The 25,951-nt window shown below is 42.4% G+C and overlaps 1 protein-coding gene and 1 long non-coding RNA gene across 3 annotated transcripts in view; one reads left to right on the plus strand and one right to left on the minus strand.

The window, feature by feature from the left end:
• Positions 1-204: 204 nt before the first annotated feature.
• Positions 205-1,681, minus strand: LOC147599913 (uncharacterized). The gene is made up of 2 exons (XR_015259173.1): positions 1,418-1,681; positions 205-619 (listed from the first exon to the last, which is right to left on the minus strand). It is a non-coding gene; the product is annotated as an uncharacterized LOC147599913 (long non-coding RNA).
• A 1,261-nt stretch (positions 1,682-2,942) lies between these two features.
• BRINP3 (BMP/retinoic acid inducible neural specific 3) overlaps positions 2,943-25,951 on the plus strand; it is a 203,547-nt gene continuing 180,538 nt past the window's right edge. Inside the window, exons 1-2 of one of the 2 annotated variants that reach the window (XM_086753209.1) lie at positions 2,943-3,092; positions 21,118-21,403. In XM_086753209.1, the coding sequence (XP_086609335.1) occupies positions 21,168-21,403 (236 nt within the window). In that variant the 5' untranslated portion in view covers positions 2,943-3,092; positions 21,118-21,167. Of the gene's footprint in view, positions 3,093-6,336; positions 6,463-21,117; positions 21,404-25,951 lie in introns of those variants that run through there. The other variant, XM_086753210.1, reaches the window with a different exon arrangement.

A 25,951-nucleotide genomic window follows, 5' to 3' on the forward strand; every position in this document is an offset into this window, starting at 1 on the left:
TTTTTTCCATTGTTTGCAATTTCAGTATTCTGCCCTATGATAAAATGTTTGTAATTATATTACAAAGCCATAGATTACCAAAACCATTGAACAAAAGGCATCGTAGTCTTCTACAACACTTTAACTCTGCTTCAGGGCTATTTTAAGGACTAAAACAGACCTGTGTTAGCATTTAGGTCTTGGAATTAACCACAGTGGAAGATCTATGTTGTTACTTCAAGGCAACTGTTTTTAATCTTTAGATGTTGGACATGTATAAACAAGTGAATAATATCTGAGTATGCTTACTAAATTTAAAGTAGGAAAGGAGCGGAAGAGGTGACACTTGTTGAGGAAACAAAGTTGTGTTGTTGCTCTTCAAAGAAGAAGGGAGGGAAAGGGAGCACAGTGAAATAAAGGTCAGGCTACGTCCACTGCACCTCTGGGTGCTACCAAATGCAGACTGAACCTAATTGTGAAAGATCTGACCAAAAGCATAGTGAAGTCAACCTCTTCTCTTCTATTGGAAGGGCGGGGCTGGTCAGACTCAAAATTCCCCTTGGTTGATTGAAGCTACCTTTGGTGCAAAGTTGCTGCAGAACAAATTCAGCCTAGGACACCATCAGGGCTAGCAAGAAACCTAAAGAGAAGAGCAAAAAAAAAAAGCATTAGGAAGTCTCTTCTTATATATTCACACACACACATATGTATATATATAAAAATGTCCATTGGATCTCGCTAGCATTGGCAGTAACAAACACTGTTATGAAGATACTGCTGCCCATGCGCAGCCTGGCGCTGTTCCTCTCTCCCATTCACACACTACGGCTCTTTGTCTTTTGTTTTCTCAGGGATTTTATCAGTTCTGGAAAATGGACAGTGCTCTTATTGAGTGTCTTGAATCCAAAAGTCTATTTGATAGTCATTGCAGGCTTGATGTGCAGCAGTCTTTGTTAAGAAACACAGTGATCTTTACATAAACAGGCTGACCTTTGTAACTGGCATTTTGTCAAGATGGGCTGAAGGCAGGAGGGGGAGAGAAAAGGAGGGGGGAAGAGCCTGTGCTACTTGTTGCTGTAAGAGAAAGTATACTCTGAGGCAAAGAGGCAAACCTTTTGTTTTTATTACTGTGTAATGAATCATACATGTCTACACATTTAACAGCTACAACACTTGAAATGGATACTGTATTTTTTTCTTTACTAACAATAATATCCTTCCTTCACTCCTTTTCCCCCCCCTCCCTAAAGAAAAAGATAATAAAAATCAAAGCAGGATAAATCATTGCTAAGATCAGACCACTCCACAGTTCTTCAGTATAAAAATGATAAAACACGCTGACAGGAACAAACCAATGCGATGCCAGAGGAATCTCGCCTTGCTGCAGCTGCCGAACCTTTCACAAAAGATTCTGGAAACATAAAACCGGCACACGTACCCAAACACTTCGCACTAGAGAGAACTGAGAGAAGACAAAATCCTCCTCGAGCAAAAAGCTCAGCAGAAACTGCACAAAATCTTCTTTTGGAGACCGCAGGTAACACGAGGGACGAGCGCAGGTGTCACGCTGGTGGTCGCTCCGCGTGGTACCTCCGCGCGAGGTACATACACATCACGTAGCCCGTGGGTCGCCGTGCCCACGGGTCCCGGGCAGCGCGGTGTGCGCGCAGCCGGGTTGCGTTACTCGCACGCAGGGATGCCGGAGCTGTTCCCAGACACGGGCTGGCTTTCACTTCACCCGTACCCCGGCTCTCAGCCCTACCATGCGTAGGGAAATAGGTTTTTATTAGCCATGAACCCGCCTGCCTGCTTACCGCACATGTGTAGGAGAGTGAACGGGGGAAGGGGTGGAGTGGACCAAGCTCCATAAATGCTGGCGCTGCCTTCCCCCCTACACACACACCTTGAAATTCAGCACACACTCCGGAGCCACTATGCGAGGAAAAGGGAGATTTTTTTTTTTTTTCCACCCAGCCAGCTCGTGATTTCCATACAGAGAGCCCAGAAGCGCCGGGAAGGGGAGGGAGGGAATGAAGGGGGGATGCTTCGCTTAGCCGGGGCAGAGATGGGGGGCACGGATGATTAGCAGGAACATTTCCGCCCATCCCTCTCCCCCCCACCCCGCGAATGTTTATGGCTGCTGTGTCCGCCTCCCCGCGTCGCTCGCAACAGCCGGTTCCTCACGCAAGGGCCCCGCCGCCGCCTTTGCGGGGAACGGAGAGCGGGGAAAAAAAAAAAAAAAAAAAGGATCTGGAACAAAGGCTTGGCCGAGGATAGGGGGAGAGACTGGGAGCAGGGGTCCTCTTACCGGGTCGGTACCTCCGCTGTGGCTCGCTGGAGGAGGAGGAGGAGGAAGAGGAGGAGCGGGTGCCCCCCACCCCCGCCTCGGCGAAGCTGCCGCCCCCAGCCCCGCGGCTCCCCGCGCCCCGCCGCACCGACGGCTCCCCCCTCTCTTTCCCCCCACCCCCTCCCCGCGGGAGATGGGCGAAGTCCCGCAAATCCCGAGCCCGGCGCGGGGAGCTCCGCGGAGAGCGCAGCCCGGGGACGCGGCCACCGCCCCCTCCCCACCGCCCCGGGCCGCCCCTCCGCCCAGCCGGCGGGTGGGAACCCCTCTGCCCCCTCTCCGGACCCCCTCGCCCCCCTCTCTCGGTGCAGGCTTGTCTCTGCTCCACCTGCCTAGGCAAAGCCCCTCTCCTCCTGCCCGCCGTTCAGCTAGATCCCACAATTTGTTATCCTTCCCTTGAGGATCACTGTCATCACCACCAAAATATCCACCCCAGCCCCAGCAAATCCCGTCCCTCCCCGCAAACTCCTCTTGCTATTCGGATTTCCTTTCCTCCCTCCTCCTCCTCCTCCCTCCTCTCTCCACCCGCCCCGTTTCTCTGGGTCTCCAGCTTCTCTCTCCCCTACACACACACACACAAACACACACACGCGTGGTGTGAAGGGTTTGCCGTACTTACTGCTGTGCCACACAGAGCTGCTGATGGTTTCCAAAGTCCCACCACCGGCGCAAAGCCCTTCTCTAGCTTGAAGGAGAAGATCATGGACTGTACGCTTGGATTCGGGATGCATTTCGCTCGCAGCCGCTTCGCTTCCTGCAATTTCACCCGGTGAGTAGGTTTTATTTCGCGTTCAACCTGCTTGTTTGCAACAAAAAGGACATCTAAAAAAAAAAAAAAAAAAAGGAAAGAAAAAGCAAAAAGGAAAAGCAGAAAGAAAAAAAAAAAAGAAAAAGAAAAGCAACGTCTCAGTCACCAAGCCTTGCTTCTGAACCTTTCAGTAGCCTGGCTGGCTCCACTTTCTGAACTCGAAGAAATTGCGAAGCACCAGCCCTGCTTGCCCCCCTCCATTCCGTACCTCAGCCACCGCTCTCGGCACTAAGTTGCAATCCGCACCTCAGCCTCACTTGCAGAGTCCTTACCATTCCATTGCTTATTCATCACATTTTATTAATGTTTTCATCTGGTGCTGTACCTGCTGCAATCTCTAGTTTAACCCTTGCAGGTACAGCTGCTCTCTCGCACGGGTGCTGGAAGGGCTCAGTGTTTCTCTCGGTGTAGGAAGATGGACAGAAATCGCTGGTGGTTTAGGGAGCTGTGAGCATGGCTATTGGAGTGTCTGGAAGTCTGCGTGGGGACATAAGGTGGAAAAGTTCATGACTCTTTCTGATCCCTGGAAGAAGCCTGGATTGGACGGGGGGGTGGGGAAGTATTCTCCAGAAGGGACAGGAAAGGTTTTCCAGGTAAACCCATCCCTGTCGCTTGTGCTCGAAGGTGACAGTGTGAGGGGTGCGAGGGCAGGGGAGGCTGGAGGGCCTGTGGCCAGCTCCGGCTCACCTGCCGCCTGCTCTCCCCGCATGCCCTTCCCGCATTTCTGAATCCTGTCGCACCTCCTGATTTTATTTATCGCTATTTTGGGGAATAGCTCTATTTTTGCTGGCCTGAGGAGTGCAGGGTAGAAGCGAGACGTCGTCTTCACAAAACGTACATTCACGTATATATCTACCTGCCGCGCTTTGAAGCGTAGAATGTCTCTTGAATCAAGGGCTTCTTTACTTTGAAAGAGAGATAGAGAAAAGGACCAAGGGAAATAAACACTTTCTGTTAAAAAAAGGACAAGTGCCTTCAGAGTGCTATTTGTGGCTAATACTTCCAGTGTTTCTGTGTCTCTAATTAGCGGCAGAGATCCACCCACGTTCAATAGCAGAAGGAAGGGAGGGAACATGTTACTTCTCACGGGGAGGTATTGACTGGGCTCCATTTGACTCTGTCATTTGGTGTGCCGGGGAAGAGTGTGTGTGTGCAGTCATGTCTCCCAAGCAGTACAGGCAGAGATCACAAGGAAGGTGCTAAAGGCTTGCAAGCAGGTAGAGATGCCGGTGAGAAATGCACGACATCTGAATTTACTGCTTGGTGGTGAGCAAAGGACAGAAAAGATCAATGCTCCCTTCAATACCGTGCTCCCCCTGCTCCGTCTCTTCCCTCCCCCGCCTCCAAATTGCCGGCTGATGTCGGGAAAGGGGGAGTGAAAAAGCCCTTCAAGCGTGGGATCCAAAATCCATCCTTCCTCCAGCTGCTCTCTTCTTCCAACCTCTCGAATCCCCCATGTCTACTTCTCTCCTTCCACCGGAGCCTCCTTCTCCCGGAGCCTCTCCTCCAGATTCCCCGTTATCCTCACTGTCATTTACCTTCTCTGTTCCCCCCGCCCGCCCCTCCACCGCACACACCTCCTCCTGCCCCGGCCCCCTTCGCACGGGACTGGGGTAATTAACCAAATCCCAGCCGTTTCTCCGGAATTACCCGCCTCTGACATTGCTGCTGCTGGGATCCTCCTACACCAGGCTGCTCAGGAAAGTTTCCCTGCTGTTATACCCCCTTCCCTTCCTAGGTATAGAAGATTACCTAGGTAAGTGCGTTTCAAAAGCTCTACCTGATTCTTAAACCTTTTTTTTTTCTCTTTTCCCTAAACCTTGGGGGAAAAAAAAAAAAAAAAAAGCCCCAGGAAGTCCCAAGGGATTAACTCCCTGTGGAAATAGCTCACCCGGTGAGCATCACCTCGCTGTGCTAGTTAAGCGACAGCGCTCTGCAGAAGAGATTGATGTGCCCATCAGCAGAACATCCCCCGGGTCTGACAGCACTCTGCCACTCCCCCCGTGCCCGTGGGGGTGGGAGGACACGGGATGAGGGCAGCGGAGTTGTCTGGACCACAGTCCCTGCGATTGGGGGGGGGCAGTGGAACGGAGCCTGGGCGGTCAGACGGAGACGTGTTGGACCGGGTGCCCAGCAGAAGGGTGAGGAGGGGGACACGCACCAAGCCCTTTGCATACAGACACTGAATAAATCAATGCAATTAACGCAGGCTTAACGGGCGATTGCTACAAGCCAGCGTGAGGTATGCTGACCAGAGAAGGCTGCTGTTAGCCGTGAGGGTTCATCCCCAGCGCCCAGCTCCCCTCCCAGACCAGAGGACACCCTCTGCTCACACTGGGCGGGATGACTCGGAAAAAAAAAACAGGAATGCCAGGCAGCAGCCTGGTTTTTGCTTTCCTTTGGTTGGTCCTTTGGCTTTTTATACGAAAGACTGGCGGCGCGCAAACACCTCCCAAGCCCCGCTGCCCATTCCTGAGGGAATGGTCCCAAACAGCCCTCTTCTTCCCTTCCTTTGGGTCTCCAGCCACCCTGCCTGCCTGTCTCTGCCTTCACTGGCAAGGATTGCCTCCACCTCCCCTGCTGCCCCCCTCTCCCCTGGAGCTCTGCAGCCTCGGGACTCCCTTGTGGCCGGGAGCTCATTTCCCAATTTCCTACACCGGCGGGCGGCCCCCCACCCCGGGGAGGGGGCTCTGGCAGAGGAAACCCCTTCAGAGGTGCGTGCCAAGGTCCAGCCCGCCTGGCCATCGAGTTGGATTCCTTCAAGTTGTGCGTGTCCCCGGGGGGAGGTAGGGCGGGGAAGGGGAGGGGAGGGGGCGGGGGGCGGCCGCGCCGCAGCTCTGGGCGGAGCGGTAGCGCCGGTCCCGGGCGCGGGCAGCCGGGACCCCCGGGCTCTCAGCAGGAGGAGAGCGGAGGTGGGGGGGGGCTCGCAGGGGAAAGGAGAAACCCATCCTCTCAGGGAGCGGGGGTCCGCTCCGGCCCAGGAGCCGCCCACCCCTCAGTGCGGGCTGGCCCAGGCTGCCCGCAGCGGGGAGGGAAGGAGGGAGGGAGGCTGGGCCGCCAAGGGTTAATGCAGGGATGCGGGGTGCCCGGAGCGGGAGTCCTGCGGGCGCCTGGCAGGCGTAGGAGCCAATCCCGGGCAGCGGGAGCAAGGACTGTGCGTAGCACGGTGTAAAAAGCGAGGTGAAGAAAATAGGGTGTAAACTGTCACGGTACATCGGAACGCAGGAGATCGGCGTTTTGTGGGTTGTTTTGTTTTTTGGTTTTCCTTTTTTTTTTTTTTTTTTGGGCTACGATTTCTGTGCTACTTAGAGACCGTCATGCATTTTAAAAGGTAAGGGCTTTGTTACCAGCCGTCCGTGTCGTGGTTCACCTCCCAATTTAAGTGCGTTCTCCGTGTACCTCTCATTAAGTGTCAGGTGGCGTAGCGCAGGGAATGGGCAGAAAGTGGGGTATGGTATGATTTACTGTTCTGGAATTTTTTCCAAAGACTACATCAGTTTCCAGTTGTAATGATTTCTTTTCGAGACTAAGCAAGTGTGTGCATGTGAAGTAAAGTAAATCCATGACTGGTAGGATAATGTATTGTATGCGAGAAGTGAAGGATGTTCTGTTGCAGCGTCAAAATCAGTCGTGGACGCCTATCAAATGAAGGCCAAATTGAGACAGACCTGATTTTGAAAAAAAAAATAAAATAGAGACTAATTCAGAGACATGTATCTGACAAGCAAGTCTGACAGAAGAAACAAAAATAACTTCTTTCCTAGAAAAGCCCACGTCTAACTTTATTTAAATACGGCATCACAAAAGAATGCTATAAAAAGAAGTGGTGAAGTCAAAACCTTATAGAGTCTGTATTTTCAAAGATGACACTGTGTCACATTAAGTATACAGAGATAAAGCTAGAGTGGCCCTACTTACATTTACAAGCTGTAAGAAATAACGTCGCAGGAGCAATCCATTTAGATATCCGACTTTACAGACTGCTGTCAGTGCTCAACTCCAACCGTAGAAGGAGTTACTCATTTTGAATAGGTGCTCTATCAGCTTTATCATAAGACCTAGCTTTGAGAGTAGAAACATTTGAGTTGTATCTCTTCCTCTCTGTATCTAGACGTAGCAACAGAGCCGTAGTCTTAGATGCTGTTGCAGTGCTGTCTAATTATCGGAGTTTCATAAAGAAACTACCTACAAATTCTTGCCTTCAACCATTTTTTTGTCTCTAAATTATGTACATAATCTAAGTGAGGGAGGAAAATTAAAAAAAGATCTGCTATATTTTCAGTAAGCTGATCCACCCCCAGTGAGAGCTAACCTCCCCAACAGATGCCAAGTTCATGGGAGTTGCTGTGTTCAGGGTGCTTGTTCGTGAAATGCTGAAACACTGTGAGTGAAAACGTTAACTAGGAAACATGAAAACAAGCAGCTGAATGTTTTACAGATCTCACTGCAGAAGGCAGCATTTGTACAACAAGCCAACAAAACAACTTGAGGATCTTCGAGTGATGTAATCACCCCATCTCATCCTTTCCCATTTTTTCTTCTACTGTCTGAAAGCTATTGTGAAGAATTAATTACAAAAGTCTACTCATTGTTTACACCAATGTGTGTTTGAAGAGTTATTTCTTTAGTCACATAGATTACAGTGACTTTTCACTCCTCTCAATCTCAGGTAGAGACAATGATTTATGGGACTAAAATATATTACTTGGATTAATTTGAAATTCAATAGTCATATCTGACTATGATCAGTCTAAGAAATATCCTGCTTGAGATGCAACACCTATTGAAAACAAAAGGAAGCTCTTTTTATGAGCAAGCTGCCTCTTCAGCAGTTTTTGAAAATCTAAATACAAAATTGGAAGATCAATCAATTTACTTAAGTTTTTGCTTAGAAGAAAAAGGGAGTGGTGGGAAGTACTAGATGATAGTTTCTGGAAATGTTAAGTGTTTTCTAGCTATCATGTATGTCTACTGCAGCCCTTTCTTATTCCTCCCAAAGCTTCGTCTCTTCTCAAAATCCGAAATAGATATTGATTTTTTTTTTTTTTCTCTCCTGGAACACTAGTAATCTCATATGGAAGCAGAATCACTAGAAATACATTTTGACAAATAGAGCTAAAATACTCTTTCAGAAAGGTCACATTAAAGAAAACTGTCCTGTCAGACTGCTGCAGGTAGTAACTTAAAGCTAGGCATTTTATGGGGAAGTTATCTTACTCTTCTTGATTTTATCCTACACCCTCATAAGAGAGAGCATTTTTTTAAAAAATAAAATTGCATCTACATTCTCTTGGTAGCATTGCTTTCTTATTGTTCAATGTCTGCTGTTCAGTGAGGGCCTGATCTTGTGCAATTAAAGAAGATCAGAGCATTGCTATTAACTTCACTGAAAGTAAGATCAATTTCCAAGACGATAATTTGGAATCAAAATGAACTTCAGATTTAGAAAGGAAAAAAACCCTCGAGCATCATGAAGTTATATGCTGCATGCTGAGCAGTGTAAGGCTTTGCATGTCTGGAGTCAACTAGCACTACAATACTCAAGAACTGAAGGATTTTTAGCCTGAGCTTATGTTGGTTTAGGTCTCAGCACTCTATCACCATTGATACATCAACATTTTTCTGTATGAAGTTGACAAACACTAACAGGGCTCCATTTTCTGAAGTGCCCCACTGAGCTGCAGGCGTTCAGTACCTTGCGACACAAGTCATCGTACTGCTGAAAACTAACATGAATAATTGGGTCTCCTACCTCATTTCCATGTACCACAGTAAGTGTGCGTACCTAAACACACTTTGTATATACATACGCATACATATATATAGACATGTATGATGTACACCACACATACCCACCCATTCATCCCTCCACACACATGATACCTGTAATCACTTTCTTGCCCTGGCCCACACCATGGGGTTGGTTATTTAGCACCGTCTTTTTCCCGTCTCCCATTGAAAGTCTCCACTTGCCACAAAACAACGCGCTGACAAGAGGAAAGGACACTCTGCCATGCCAAAGCTTTTCATGTTTAACTAATGAGACTCTCACAAAGGCCACAGATTTTGTTCCACCTTCAAAAGAAGATTGACCAGGCAGTATATACTGTTAGCTAAATTAAGACTATTAAACTGTAGTGGTTTCTCTTATAATGAGGTGAGATCCTAAGGCCCGTCAGTCACCTTTACTGTAGCAGTCACATTAATAGTGATTAGAAAATTCTGCTAATTTGCAGTAACACCTTCACTGCCACATCTACCAGCACTTGATTAATGAGAAAAACGGTTTCTAAGGTATTTATTATACATTGCCAAGTAAAGGACTTAAATCTGGGGAATCAGAGCACTACTCTGTAGCTTTAATCCCATATTATTCATGACTACTGAGAACTCTGTAGAGCTAATTTAGCTTTCAGAACTTATTGTACTATTGGAAATAACAAAAACACCAGGTTAACTGAGCATGGATGACCACTCCGAAGTCAAATCGGATTATCAAAATCCATTATAAATACATTTCTTCTTAATCTTTTTTTTATCCTTTCTGTATTTAAAATCTATTCCTAAGGAGACTTAACAACACTGGTGAAAAATACCACTACATGCTGAAAAATGGTATTGTGGATTGAGGTGGCAGTCCAAGAGTATATTTTTAATTAGCTATTTTTCACCTAAAAGGTTATTGATCCCATTCATTTGCAGTTTGAAGGATAGATAGATCAAATATTTATTACAACAAATTCTATCTTGAATAATTTTGTTTGTTTGCTTTGTACCTCATGTGTAGCCCTGAAGGTTAGAACTGCTGAAGTTCGAACATGAAGTTTAGAGATAGATGTGTACTTCAGCATCTTGACAGTGATCACACCAGCACTTACATTTGCTTATAGGAAAGATTTAAAAAACAGTGCAAGCAGAATGTCAGCATTCAACCTTTCATTCTTCCATCTTGAAATGCTGGCTCATCTACTGGGCAGAGTTGATACCAACCCAACCTCTTTTCCTCGAGAATGTGTAGACGCTTGGCATTTCTCGCATTAATTGCCTTATTCCTTAGTTTTGTACCAACGTTTCTAATGAAGATGCTTGTTTATGTAAAGCAGCAATGTTTATGCAAGTAGAGACTCATCTTGCTGCCAGCCTCTGGAGACTATGAATTTCTTTCACACAGAGCCGTTAGCTGGGGATGGCCATTAGTCGGTGATGTTCTCTTTTTTAATCACTGCTCCTGTGGGATACGCATCTGACTCATTGGCTTAAAAAATAAAAGCTTTAGTAACTTACTAAGTACCCTTTAAACTATCTGTTAGCATATGTTTATTAGATTGATTCACATTAGTTGAAGATACAGCAGTGACTTTTCTGAAAGGTACTCTTATTTAGAAAACAGTTTAATTTCCTCATACTAGTCTTCACTAGGCAAAGCCTAGAACATTTTCTTTTTTTTTTCTCAGTCTTTCTGGATTAAAAAAAATATAAAAGGGGCTATAACAAAAGAAAACCTACATTCCTCATACTTAGAGAGACGGCAGTGTTCTGTAATCTCTAATAGACGATGTGTCTCTCATTCTGTGCTGAAAAGATACCAGCTGAAATTTTAAAGCTTTTCAGCATTAGCTTAGCACCCTTCTACGAAATCAGAATGCTTTTTTTTTTCCTATGAGCTACAAGAAGAAACAGTAATAATTTTGTACTGATGTGGTTTTAGACTATCATGTAGCTAAATTAAAACAATAGGGAGATTGTAATTTGTGATGAGACTCTAAAGCCCAGACTTTCTCTCCTCGTAGTACAATGTTCACAAGAAAGACATCTTTTGACAGACAGAAAATATTTTTTTTCTCCCTAATTTTGTAATTTCTTCTCAGCTTGTCAAAAATCAAGACTTACAAGGAAGCTTTGGTGTTATATTCATATGAGGCAGCAGGCTGCTCAGTACACATGACATAATTATTACTTGTACAATCAAGCTTTGTGTATTATCCATCTTGAGATGCAATTAGGTCCAGACTGTCTTGCTGAAGCTTGAATCTTTGAGCAGTCAGCCATAAAGTCCCTACTCTCACTATAAAAAAATTATAGCTATAACATGAACATTTAAGAGGATCTGGCTACTGCCCACATCTAGCTACAGGCTGAGAATGTTGCAGCAAAGGGACTTATAAAAAGTCATGCAACAGTTTACAGTAGGATCAGATGTAGAACCATGGTCTCTTGAATCTTCTATGAGTCCTGCCTAGGGAGCTTGCACAACAGGTAACAAGTTATTTCTGACGCGAGGACAGCAGTGGTGCAAGTTTGGTTGGTTGTTTTTTTTTTTTCTGCTAGCATAAATAAGTTAAGGCTTAGGAACCTGAAAGTAGTTTTAACCATTCATTTACACCAGCTGAAAACCAGCTACACCATCTGTGAAATCAGCTGTAAAATATGCTATGAGCTCTGGAAGACTTTTTTCTGAAAGACGTAACAGAAGAGCAAACAAAAACCATTACCATTCTTTTGGATATAAATGTTAAGGAATAAAATATAGAAAATAATCCATTATTATTACAATGTATCCAGAAAAGTGCACTGAAAGAAAAATGCCATGCCATTAGATGTCTATGGAGATTATTTCTAACTACTGGTCTAAACTGTAACCACACACTTTCAGACAGAAAATAAAATCAGGAAGAGTGTAAATCCTTGATCAGGTATCACTTAGCTAAAATTACAGGGCTATATCCCAAGCCTGAGCCAGAGCCCAGAGAAATTCATTCTTAGAAATAAAAAAAACCCCCTCATTATTTTTGTGATAATATTTTGAAAGATTAACAGGATTATGGATTAGATTAGGTAATATCTGAGGGCATGGAAGTACATGAAACTAGGCTGTAAACTGGATTTTGTAAATACATTCTCATTACAGTCAACAGAGTCATTGTTTCTTTGGCCCTCTTAAAATCAGAGAAGAGCTACACACCATTCTTTTTTTCTTTTCATTATTGTACAAACAATATCATTACCTCAACAGCTTTACAGAAACTTCTATTTTTGTCTGAGACTGACAATTTCTTTCCTCTCCATCCTCTCCTGAACACTTGTTGCAGGATCTCCAGCAACAGAAATTTTAAGTAGCAACAAAAATAGTCAGCCATTTCTTTAATAGAATGAACATCACCCTTTTTATTTGGTGATATTTTTGTCATCCAGTGATTTGAAAGTACTCTATAGACATAAATTGCTTAAGCTTCACAGTACCCTTCTTTCCTGATCTTACGAACAGTGATTATGATTAAAGAAGGCTAAGGGACTTGTCAACGCTTATACAGTAAAATCAGAGCTATACTTCTAGGTAACTCTGCTCCAGGTACTTTCCTTCCTCTATAAACTGAATCTTCTTCAGCTCAACAATCTGTTGGTGAGGAAGATTTCCTCTCATCCCATCTCAGTTTAGCCTGATATGAATCCTTCTGCATTAGCGAAGAGTTGGTTATATTTGGACTGATCCTCAGACTTGAACACCTGGGACTAAAGCCTCGGTGTACAACTTGTAAATAGCTGCTTCCTCGCATTCTAGATGGCAGCAACTGAAACAGCCCTGGGTTTTATAACCAGCAGAACGATGAAATTAAACATGTAAGAGCTGTTTGCTGCTCTGATGTGGTTTACTGGATATAGATAACTTATATTACAGAATCATAGAATGGTTTGGATTGGAAGGGACCTTTAAAGGTCATCTAGTCCAACCCCCCTGCCAGAAGCAGGGACATCTCCAACCAGATCAGGTTGCTCAGAGCCCCGGCCAACCTGGCCTTGAATGTTTCCAGGGATGAGTTATCTAGTATGCACAATATTTTCATAGCCAACTGATACTTAGCTGATAAATTGGGCCAGAAAACTGTCTGGGGACTAGTAGTTATGAGTGAAAAGGAGACATACTACTAGAACTCGTACTTCATGACTTTCCAGTGATAGTTTAATATTTAATTTTAGGGTATACTCTTTGCAAATCCTGAGGATCTACTTAACTGCCATTGAAACACACGTAGCAGAGAGTACTGAACATTTTTAGTTAAGTGTTGTTTAGTTGTTGTTTTTTGTTGTTTAGTTAAGTGTTGAGCTTTAAAAAATTCCAGTAAGCTGGAATACGAGTTTCTAAATATTCTGATAGGATTTTCTACAAACTCGAGTGCTCCAGTATGCAAAATTTTATGTCACAGTGATACATATCAGCCTGTGCCTGAGGAAGTACTGGACCAGAAGCTCTCCCTATTCTTTTCTTTTGCTGTAGCACAGATCTCAAACTTATTCAAAGAGAGCTTGTGGCATGCTGGACGTCAGTCAACTGAAACCCAGGACTTGGTCAGGGTCCTTACTTAGCCATTCCAGAAATTAACTTGATTTTATCTCCTAGCGTGATTGACGGATGTTACCTGCCAAGGGCTTAGGTACTAGCCTCCATTTAAAGATGAGGAACTGAAACACCATGAGGACTGGGTGTATTTCTCCCTCTCTGGTATGTACCTGCACAATTTATGTTTGAGGCATTCAGGTGCTTTCATAAACCACATGCTCTGCCTTTCCACGGTTGAGGAGCGTGGCTCCTCCTGGCTTATGAGCACAGAAAGAGGGCTCAAGCACCCAGCATCTGCAGCCAAGCCAGGAGCCCAGCTCTGGCACGGTTACCTCCAGGCGAAGATACATGTGACCAGGCCCAGGGTCCACCCAGGGAATCCAGGGCCGATGCTAGGGCAGGGGCAGTTACACCAACACCATTCAGGGACTGAAGGTCCAGGAGCTCGTGGTCAGCTCCCAGGGGTGGTTGCAGCCCCCAGATGAGGCCAGTCAAGGCCACCGAGACCCATTTGTGCACGCAGGGCTCTCAACAGTTAATTTCTTCCCCTCCATGTATTCCTTGCAGGAACAGAATCGCTCTTTAAGGTAAGAAGACTGAAATTGCAATCTGGGGACGCTGCCATGTGTCATCAACTAAAACACATAAGGATCCGTTTGCACAGGAGGATGAACTTAGATTAACAGCTCGAAAAAGCACCTGAAGGAATTTATATATCATGATCCAGGCAGCAAACGAAAAAATTAGGTCTTTTACAAATATCAGGCATTAAAACAATTATCTCGGTACACCTGACAGATAGTGTGTATTTCAAGAGCTAAGGAGAGCAGCACTAGCTGTACCGGGATGCAATAGAAAACACGTGGGTACATCCAATTAAAGGCTCACAGGCACTTGCAGGAGTGAAATTCTGCAGGGACGGAGCGAACACCTAGGCATGTTTTGTGGGGAATAGCTGTAACCTGCAGCAATCAGCTCTCACGGTCCAGACAGACCCAATGACGGCTGCAGAGACTGGGCTGACATATGGTCTCTCTTTCTGTGGGTGCATTTGATCTTTGCTCCTCTTGGCTAAAGGCTGGGATGAGGGAAAAATAGCAGGATTGCTTATTCAAAAAAAAAAAAAATAAATCAGACATCCTGTTTGTTCTTTGACTCAGCTTTCAAGGACAGAGTTATGGGGGTCTTGTCCTTGTCTCACATGGAGAAGAGAGAAGAAAGGTGAAAGCTGTCAGTGGATGAAGCTCTATTGGAAGAAACAAAAGGTTTTGCTTTAGGGTGCACATCGTTGAAGCAGGTATCGGGAGCTGATATGAGGATCCCATTTGTTTTCAGCCTGGAATGTAAAACTCCCTCAAGGATGTTAGACATAGAATTTTCTCCTTTCAGATTCACCGACATATCTGCTTTTGAGTCTCTGCTGAGGACAGTTCCTAGGTCAGGACTTATTGTAGCTCACAGTGAATAGCAGAGAACAAGCTGATTCACCCCCCCTCACTGAAAATCACCTGTTGACAAATACATTTTGTCTATCCAGATGCCTCCTGCTTGCATAACGGCACAAGCTGTACCCTGCAGCTCGTGTGTACCGGGTCTGGTGGCAGGGACAGCTCTCCATTCTTTAACTCCCCAACCCTCTGTCCTGCTTCTTTGTTCTGCTAAATGTACATGGTGGCTCTCCTGTTACTGCACCAGCCTTCTGGTGGTTCTCAAAATGCGTGAATGCCAACCACTGTCAAACAGCTGCCTGTGAGCGCAGGACAAACTAGTCCACCTCAGATCACGAGTCCTTTAGCTATCCTTCAGGAAGTTCAGCTTGGGAGAGTTTATTCTGTGGATCTGAGTATCTTCCTTTGAAGAACAGAATCCATGCAGTGGCTGAGAGCAGAGCAGAGCACAAGTGAGATGCTCTTTTGCTCTCTGCTGTACCTTCTTCCTCTGTAGCTGATACTGATTGCAGCACTTTCTGCTCTTTCCTTCCACAGCATGTCATCAGCTTCATGGCTGTTTCATTTACACTGGAGTGTGTGAGAATTTCAAGGACAGGTATCTCCCAGATCTCATTCATTTAAAGTTGTTAACACGTAAAAAATTGCTTTTTGGCAAAAAAAAAAAAAATCACTGATTATAACACAGAGTTCTTACAAGTAGGTCCTGCGGTGCTTTACAAAGGTGGACAACACGATCATCACACTTCAGATGGGGAAGTGAAAGCAAAGAGACACAAAGTGATAAAGCCAGGGTCTTAGAGCAGATAAAAGTAATCTCCGAGACTCAGACTATTGCTTTATTCTTCATGTAAAATTTCTTGCCATTTTTCAGTGTCAAAATAACTTTGAAAAAAATGGTGCCAAGTAATCTTGCCTTCTGTGAGCTTCACCGCTTTCCATCCAGCTGCAGTGAACAAAATGGTGTTTCTTGTCATCGATTCAAAGTCAAAGCCACTGGGAGAATTCCTGAGAATTTAGTTTAATAGAAGATAAAGAATTTACTTAATTCTTGCTTTCCGTGATGTGCAAACTAAAAGAAATATCAAGTGTACCCTGTTACACCTAGTATTGTACTTCACCCTAAGTAGTAACTTTAAAATCCCTAAGGTTTACAAGTGAATGGAAGGATGGAGTATCAAAAACCTCATAAATGGTAAAATTATGATATTACTGAAATCTAACTACCTACAAACAGACTCAGTTGTATTCTCTCCATCTGTTCTCAGATTTTTTTTTGTTTCTTTCTAAAGGGCTATATACTTATTAACTATTCTTTTCATTAGTTCAAAGAAAACTAGGCTTTGCGTTTTGCATAAAAATCCACCATCTTAGAGACATTATAAGGTTTCTAACACTTGTGAAGAGATTATCATAGTGTTTTCTGGTAAGTTACTCATTACTTTCCTTTGAAAGGACATATCTGAGAATAACAATCTTAATTTTTTATTTCATCATTATGGGAAGTTACAGCCAGGAGAATCCCACTTCAGCACGGAGGATTCTCATCTTTGCATGGAGAGCTGGGATAGTTAGCATTTTCACAGAATTCTAGCGAGCATAAAACCCAAAGGGCTTCAGAAAGGTCCTGGTCGTCTGCATTTCCACTCTCTGAAGGAAACCTCTGAGAAGCAAAGCGAAAGAGGGAATGACAGAGGCAAGGCTGTGCTCATTTCTGTGATGTTGACAGAAATTGCAAGGGCATTGTTCCATGTGTAACAGAGGAGAGGGCATCTCAGACCAACGCTGCAGCACCTCCCAGACTTGGACAATAGAGCAAAATGTTGAAAGAAAACCCCTGACCTTAGTAAAAGGGTCTGTACATTTAGCGTACAGTTATTTTGTTTTGCTTTTTGAGAACTGCAGGTGTAGCTGTGGCCCAAAAAAAGGTACTAATGATGCCTAACATCAACTTTATTGACTCATATAAGAGGTTACTCCACTGGTGAACCAGGAGGCAGCGATCTACTTAGCAGCTGTATCTCTACTGCATGCTAGCACATCTGTTCTATGCACAACTCTCACCTCTTAGGGAAAAAAAAAAAAAAGATTGCACGCAGTGAGGTTACCACAGTTTTCTAATTTTTGTCCTTGAGAAAATTTTATACTGTTTTAGGAAGGAATTAAACTTATTGATTTACTTTTTCTTAAACATTGCTGTCTACGCATCTGGGTTGGCCCTGTATTATTCTGTATATCTTAGTACAGACAATTTATCAATTCGTGTTCTATCAGCAAGAGAGCTTAACCCAGAAATCAAACAGACACTTCAGTTTCTACTATTTTAGGTACAGTAGCTTAGTAAGTTCATAAACTACCTACATGTAACACCTATGATTCTAATTATATACAATTTCTAATATTAAAAAAAGAAAAAGAAAGACTGAATTTGATGGGGTTTGCCCTACAATAGGATGACAACGAAAAGACTACAGACTTCCTGTGTTCTTGGTCACGGCTGAAGCTTGATGAAATTTGTCCCAGTGGCCACAATATTTGTTTTACACTTGCCAGTTCTATCTTCTCAGATGATGTAAATCATAGAATCACAGAATGGTTTGGGTTGGAAGGGACCTTCAAAGGTCATCTAGTCCAACCCCCCTGCAAGGAGCAGGGAATGCATGGATTTTACCAGTCTTCAGCACCCTTTGGATGTTCATGGAAGCTAGGACTTAGCTATAGTATTTCCAGAAGATGCTGAGTCAAATTCATTCTGCATTAACGCCAGTGAGGAGACAATATATTTCTAAAAAGAAGAATGTAGCCCATTATGCTTCTTGAACTCAGTCTAACCTCAGATTTTAGAAGAAGGACTGAAAACTTATTAGCATTTGCAAGTGATAGCTGGGTGAAACTCTGAAGACAACAGAAAGTAATTGTGCTGAGCACCTATACCTGGTAATTGTCCTCTAAGCTAGCACTTAAAAGAGGGAGCATATTGACACAACAGTTTTGTTCGAAGGGTCTTCTCTACAGGTTGTCTTCTCCACTTTAAAATCCACCCTTTGTTACTTAACAGGTGTTCATTGATTTTTCAGCACTCACATCGCACCCTGAAAACAGCAGGTGCCCTACCACAAATGTAATGCAGATTGTTCCTCCCTGGAGTTCTGTGACTGCTGTTGTAAACACAACCTTTGTATGTTCCACATGCCTACAACAGGCTTTTAAAAATGTTTTCAAGGCATTTGCATTCATTTGAGAACTTGAGTATTTTAAATTTTGAGATGTTTTTCACACTTAGCCTGGAATTTTTCTAAATTATCTTTTAATAGGGAATACATATTTAAATCCCTCTAACAGCTTAAAAAATCTTAGGTTTCATCTTTTGGTGCTTCAGTTCCTTGTTAAATTGATGTAAAAGTTTACTTCTCAAGAGTGTTGAGCATTAATGTTATGGAGACTGATTCTACAATGACTGGACAATAAAGACAAGTGGATGAGTATCAGTTAGAAATGCACACATTATTTTACTCTCCCTGAGGACTAGCTTCATATTTATACTCTTTTGGAAAATACCTTCATATATCTTTAAAACAAGGTGATTATTTTCTTCTGTAACTACACAGGTTCTCTAAAAGTGTTTTGCCATTGGTTAATTTATGCCATGCCATGAGGTTGTACCACTAAGGCAAGCACAGAGCAGGGCTCTTCACTATTCCTTTTGAAGTGCTCATTTGTTCTAGTTTTAGAAAGATGATATGTATACAAAGTAATTCACTTTCCAATCCTAATATTATCACTTTAAATTCAAAAGGGACTCAATTAGTCATCATTACGGTTTAATGGCCAGAAACACTGAGTGTTAATGAGTACCCGAAAAAGTAAACTCCTACCTCTTGTAATTTAAACCATTACATGATTTTTTTTTCAATAGAAAAAAAATAATTTAGGAACCACAGAACCTTATGTCTTAGCTAGCAATTTTATAATAGCAGTAGGTATGAACATGTAAATTCTCATTATGCCCTTTGTAGCTTCAAATAATGTAAAGAAATGATATCCAGGGTCTTCCTGGTCTATGAAAAGGATGATGGAGGGGAACAAGTACACTGTGCGATACATTTTTCCCTGATTGACGGGAAGAAGAGGGACAGAAGCATTTGTGGATTTTCACTCCGTAGTGATGCAAAAGCAGGGTTGGCCTGCCTGGAAGCCATTAGCATGTCTTCTTCATTCACACTGAGCTAACTTCTAACAGGAAATGGCAACCAAACGATCATCATGGCTTTTACGGGCCAGGAGAGCAGTCTATTCCTTTTCAGTTTTGCTTCAGGTCTGTGTATGCTTTTCCACATGATGTCGTGAAGGTTACACAATAGTGTAACCTCACATGCATGAACTTCAACCTGCAAAAGAAAAAAAGAGAGAAGGTATTAATACGTAGGAAGAAGGTATTGAAACTCCATACAGCGTACACAGATCCGCAGGCTTTTTGCATGTAAGGGATTGCCTGAGAATATCAATAAAACTTACGGAGTTCTTTGCTGTAGCCTCCTGCAATTTCATTTTGAAAGGATTTATAAAATTAATGCAATCTGTGTTTTATGACCATAAACCACAGCATGGTTGTAATAATTTATGGTTACAACTCAGTGCTTTGGCGTATTCTCAGCATGAAATATATGAATAGGGTTTGTTTGTTTGGTTTTTTAGTGAGATTACTTACATACTTAGTGTTTGCAGAATCAGGTCCAAATCATGTTATGATTACATTTGTGCCTAAGAAGACAATAAACCGTAACTATTTCTCTGGTTGTATAGACAGACTATTCTATTCTCAGACTGTAAATTTGTGTTGGTTCATATGAAGTTCCATGCTCTTCTGGAGGCAGTTAACTTCCTGCAGCCGATATGTTTATAATCTGTACAAAAACTCTTTGGAATACTAATGTATAGAATATATGCACAGGGCATATTTATTCAGCTACACCATTCCCATTATAGTGGATGGACGGTACTGAGTAGGTACTTGCAGAGCTGCTGGAAGCATTGTTCATTTAGGGTGTACTTACAAATGAGCTTACTAATAGTAAAGAAAAACCTTCTGCCAAGTAAAAAAAATCATAGCAAAGGGTACTGTAAAAATGTCCTAATGAGTGTGGTTTTGAGTGAATGTGAATTAAAAAAATGTTTTTTTTTTTCCCTGAAAATTCATCAGGTGGAAAAAGGAAAGCTCTCACACTAACACATTTTAATTAATTCTGTGCTGTTTTACCTTACACTGGAAACTAGAACTGATTGCTTCTACAGGAATTTACATGACTTTTGTCATTTCTGTGTTTCTGAGAACTTCCATGTTTTTGCATAGATGTTTTCCCAAAATCTGAGCAGGATATAGAATCATTATCTCATTTCACAGGCATGGGACTGAGATACAGAGAGAAACTGTGGCTTGTCTTCACTGGGTCCCTACAGAAGGCTATGGTTAATATTTGATTTTTGATTGGGCACTCAAACAATTATTTAGGCTCAATTTAAATAGTGTTTCTGGGCTGATTTGTTGGGCTGGAGTGAAGCGGACTGCAAATGAAGTGCTGCTGTTAGGGATACTCAAAATTGTAGCACCTGGAGGTTGAATAACTCGTTGAACTCATTACTGTGGGTAGCTCCAGTGCTACTGATAAATGCAGTCGCTCTTTGGCTACGCTAGTTTGAACAGAATAACATCTGTTAACTACGTTTGTAGTGAAGACAAGCCATTAAGTGACCTTTCCAAGGACATAAAGAAAGAAAGCAATCTACATCTTCTGAATCTCATCTGTTTTCTACCCAATATCTGAACTGCCACCTTATGCATAGCCATTGCTGAATGATTTTGTACTGATGCGAAGAGGCAATAAGTCTTGTGTTGCACATTTTTCTTTAATGACTTGCATTATGGGAAAAAAAAAAAAAAACAACAATCCCTCCCTTGACAATCTGTGAAGGCTTCCCTTCAACAGTAAATATTATCTCTGATGATGTTAATGAAGACATTAGTTTCACCGCATTTGAAGTACTGAAACACTCCACGGTTAACTAGCCTAGTGGGGTTTATGCTAATGTGAAATGTAATAAAGTAGAGGCCACTATCTCTTTAAGCTGAAAGAAAGGAAACTTGTTTCTACTTCCAAGGGATGCCTAGTGTGTGCTTATCTAATTGACTGTGTATTTTGTCTAGGTGTTGAGGGAAAGCTAAGAGAATGAAGGCTCTAAGTCCCCAGTGGAAGCATGATATGGCGATGCAGTGCCGGTGCTGAATTGTTCTCTCTGATGGCTCTATGGGAGTGGATAGCACTGAGTCTTCATTGCTGGGTTTTAGCAGTTGCTGCTGTTTCGGATCAGCATGCCACAAGCCCCTTCGACTGGCTCCTCTCTGATAAGGGACCCTTCCATCGCTCACAGGAATACACAGATTTTGTGGACAGAAGTCGACAGGGATTTAGCACAAGATACAAGATTTACAGGTATGAAGCAAAGGGAAAGCAATTGCAGAGATATCATCCTTAGAAGTTGTAAACTATCAACAAGGGTTTCCTTAAGGGAAAGTTTCAGATGTGGGAACAAATCCATAGACACAAACCTCATTGCTGAAATATATGCACGACCGTATATGCACTGTGTACTACGGAAATGCCTGCTTGTGTTGTTTCTATTTTGTTTAAAGAACTTTTGGTAATTGATTATGTTGCATTGGAAAACGTTGTTGTTTACTACCTACCTCTACTTTGCCCTAGTGACATACTAAAAAATGTCCTAAGATATTCAAACATCATTTTTGATTGCAGAGGAATAAGGTGGAACACCCTGATCATGCAACAAGATCCAGTTTAATTGCTTTCAGTGTGGCCTAAGACATAAGCTGAGCCTAAGAATGAAATCATGGCTCCACGGGTACTGATGGCAAAGCATGGACTTCATTGTACAAATCAGGGCATTTCAAAAGTGACTCAAAAAGTTTCATATTGTATCAGTTTTGAGAAGCAGTTTTCTCATCCCCGAGGGACTGAGCAATAAAAGCCACTGCGAGTTTCTACAGAAGTTGCAGGTGTTTGGTCCATCACCAAACGCAGCATTAGGCTGGCCCAATTCAGACTGGATCGGGCGGGGGGGAAGAAAAAGAAAAAAGTGAAGACTTTAAAAATATAGGTCTGCTTGAGGATTTGTGCCTTGCTGTAGAATTGCTTTCATGATACATTTGTAACCTGTCGTTTTCCACTCTTTTCAGACAGCACTGGTGAAATATCTTCCTAATCATTTGCAAGAGGTACAACTCAGTAACACCCGATAGATTTATCAAGGACATGGGAATGAAAAAGAGAGTTCAGTTTAAAGTAGCAACCTAACGGCAAACAGAAAGAAGGGGAGAAATGAGGGACCATGAGAGATTAAGAACCGAGAAAACAAATATATTAGCAGAGAGATTTTTTCACTTCATATTGTTATAGAACCCTCCCGGCAGTAAAGAGAAAAGGGTGGCAGCAGGGCAATACAGGACAGGTTGTTGACTTCCCTCATAACTCACCAACCTACAAACACAGACCGTTTTGGTACAGAAACACACTTGCTGACTTCATTTAAAACCATGAAACAGTCTGCAAATTTAATAGCTATTCTAACCCATTATTTCCTAGTGGTACCCAGCTCTTTAGAAGAAGGTGAGGCACATGCCTACAGGTATACGTCATCCTTGAGTTCCATGTCCAGTGGCCTGTGACAAAACTGGTCTCAGTCTGTAAACATTTTAGTTTTAAGGAACTTGCTTTATTTTCCTTTCCTAAATACATGCAGTAGAGGGCACTCTGTTGCAGGTCAATTTTGCAGAGGGCTGCTTTGCCTTATATAGAGAAATTAAGCACATTTTGAAAATAAAGGGTGATTTGGAAATATGCTTGATGAAGTGGCTTGTCTTAACAGAACAGTATTGCCCAATATTTACTGCATTTTAAAAGCCAGCTGTCAGGACCAATAATGTAAAGCCAATAATGCAGAGGCTGAGGCAGCATATTTTATTCCTATTATTCTGTATTAGTCAACACTGAACCAAAATTATCTTGCTAAAAACATGAAAGATGGAATTGCATTTCATTTCAGCTCTTTCAGTCAGGTCTTTGGGAATTTTTCTCTTCTCAGCCATCATTACCGAAATGTTGTTAGGTTTTATAGATCTGTAATTATACCTCTAGTATTTATTTGGGTTTGTGGACAGGTTTCAATTGACATTAATTTACACAATCCCACAGAAAGTGTTTCTTGTGTCTATTCCTATCCTTTGCCTACTCCCTTCAAGAAATGAGCTGAGAAGTCAAAAGAGGCACAAGCCACCTGAATCAAAAGAAAAGCTGTAGTTTTTGATTTAGTCCTCCAAACACAAGCCTTACTGTAAAGTTTCCTTGTAAAATATGGTCCCATTAGCAAGTAGTGCAGAACATGGTGACCTTGTTACGAACCACACACTGTAAATTTAATCCCTGTTACTTTTCTACGAGCTTTTCCAGGCTAAAGGATCTGGAGTCTAATTGGCCTGCTCGTTCCCTCACCTATCTTTTACCTAATGAAAACGATTCCTCAGGGACACCATTCTGATTTGGATGGAGAGGTAAGGAAGGGGAAAACGCAAGCTTGCACTGGCTTAGCTGAATCACAGGACCAAGACAGAAAAGTACCATTCCACAGAGTGCTAAGAGGAGGGCCTCCTGTCCCTTTGCTCCTTCCACATTTTCAGAGCAATGGCATCCAAGCCATACGCAGAAGACGACCCGTTGTATCTCCCTGCCAAAACCTAACAAGTACTGCTGCTCGCAAGGAACTAGCTCAGGATGACCGACCTAACACTGGGACTAGCTGTTTAAAATTAACTGGAGTTAAACAGCCTCAATAAAAATGACACAAAACCAGCCGTGGGTTGCACATACTGCGTGTTGTACTTTCAAATACAGTGGAGGAGATTTCAGCAGGAGGCTGCTGTATGACTTTTTCCAACAATGGAACAATTATGCAGTGACTAGAATTATATTTTCATTCCCATTATTTTTTCCCTCCTTCAGCAGTCTCAGGAGAGGCAGTAATGACGTGGAAAAAATAAAATTTCAATTAAATCATAAACTTAACAAAAAAAATTAAATTTCGAAATATCATTCAACATTGTAATCAAGATTATATTAACAAGCAGAAAATACATCTTATTCTGCTTTTGGCTAAATGGAGTAATGCATATTTTTTGTAAATACCAAAGTGTCGTAGATGAAGGCCTTTAATCTGCACCACTGTTTGACACTGATTTGAGCAGGATGAAGGTACTACAGGCCCAGGAAAGATATAGAATGATCAAAATCAAGATAATAGGACAGACAACTGGAAAAGCATGTATTAAAGAGAACAACAAAGAATGTTAACATGAAGATTGCTTGAAACTTGATGGAAACACTGGCATTATTTCCAGCTATTGAGTAAAACAATGCTGTGCTACTTGTTTTATTTCTGTCACTTGGATGACAGGAGACAGACTAATTTTTTAAGTTTAGTTTCACCTAAACGTATATGGCAATTGCTTTCCATAATATCCAGCAGCCTTTTTTTTTTTTCAGTTATTAAATTATATAATCTGTTTGCATCTAAAATAGATGGAGTCCAACTTTTAGACTAAAACGTTTAAGAAAAATGTATCACTACATGGACTCAATGCTAGCATTTATATTTTCTGCCTAACTCTTTGTATGCCAATGAGGCAAAAAGCAACTGGTTTGTATCCACTATAAGCAGGCATTCATCTGACTCTGAGTCTGCTATAAATCGCAGAAAGGAAGCCAAAAGTTGGCACTGAGGAGCACACTTATTAACCGAGCCAAATTTCTTAGGAGAGGTCTTAACTTAAACGTCATATGTTTTTTAAAGACAAGTTACACTTTACCTCATCTCCCTATCTACCCTTCAGAGCATAAAACAACCATGTGATAAAACCAATTAATGCACAAATTATGGGAAGGTAGAAGTAGAAAATCTACTGTCACCTATATTTTTCTCTGTACATTAAGGATCAGTTATGTCCATGGGCAACCAAGCTGATTCTGCAGCGTGCCGAGCTCCCCAAGGAGAGGAGCTTTCAACACTACAGGAGAGAGCTGAAAGAGACCAATATATAAGTTATAATGTTTTAATCAGGTATTGCAGAACACTAAATAATTGCAACTGATGTTACCGACTTTGTTATAAGGTGGGCTGGTGGTGTTGATTATATGGCAACGCGGTATTCCCTATCATTCTTTGAGGGAAATATCCTCCTGCAGGAAATTTAATAACTGTCACACTTTTTGGTGGCATTTGTTGCCACTGATCTCTGAAGAGAAATGCCAGGAAAGCACCTGGATAGCTGCTGAATGCCTCTATATTACTGGGAATGCTGTGTCAATATTTTATGGAAGGTGGCTCCTGTAGTTAATATCAGCAAATATTTTGGCAAGGAAAGCCGAGTTTATAATTTGTTGTTTTATACACAATGGGAGTGCTGTGCCTCTTATGGAAATCAGCTACCCAGACAAAGGAATTTAAATCCAAACAGAATGAGAAGAGAGGTTACCAGGATGGAAGGAGTGATTACGCAATTATGCAAAGAACCTACATTGTATCAGAAGAGGTAATTTCTACAGAGATAGGGAAGTATTCATACTATCAAATCAGGGCCTGAGGAAATCTCCTCAGGGATACTGTGTAGTTTTGTTCAAGCAAAATTATTTAGAATTTGAAACAGATGTGAAAAATCAGGGGAAGGAAGAGCCTAGCTTTTTCTTTTAAGGTGGAAATGTTTGTCACATTTAGAGGGAAAAAAAAAAAAAAGAAAGAAGAGCTGAAAGAGTACAAAATTCCTGTCAATATTTATATCATAAAGTGAGGTGAGCTATTTAAACTGAAAGCCACCACTGTCATAAAACCAAATTGGTATAAACTGTCTATGAATAAATTTAGTCTAGCAATTTAAAAAAAGGTTTTTAATCACTAGAGTAAAATAGTTCTGGGAC

This window comes from Chlamydotis macqueenii, chromosome 8 (genome assembly GCF_036417535.1).
Source record: "Chlamydotis macqueenii isolate bChlMac1 chromosome 8, bChlMac1.mat, whole genome shotgun sequence".
Lineage (NCBI taxonomy): Eukaryota > Metazoa > Chordata > Aves > Otidiformes > Otididae > Chlamydotis > Chlamydotis macqueenii.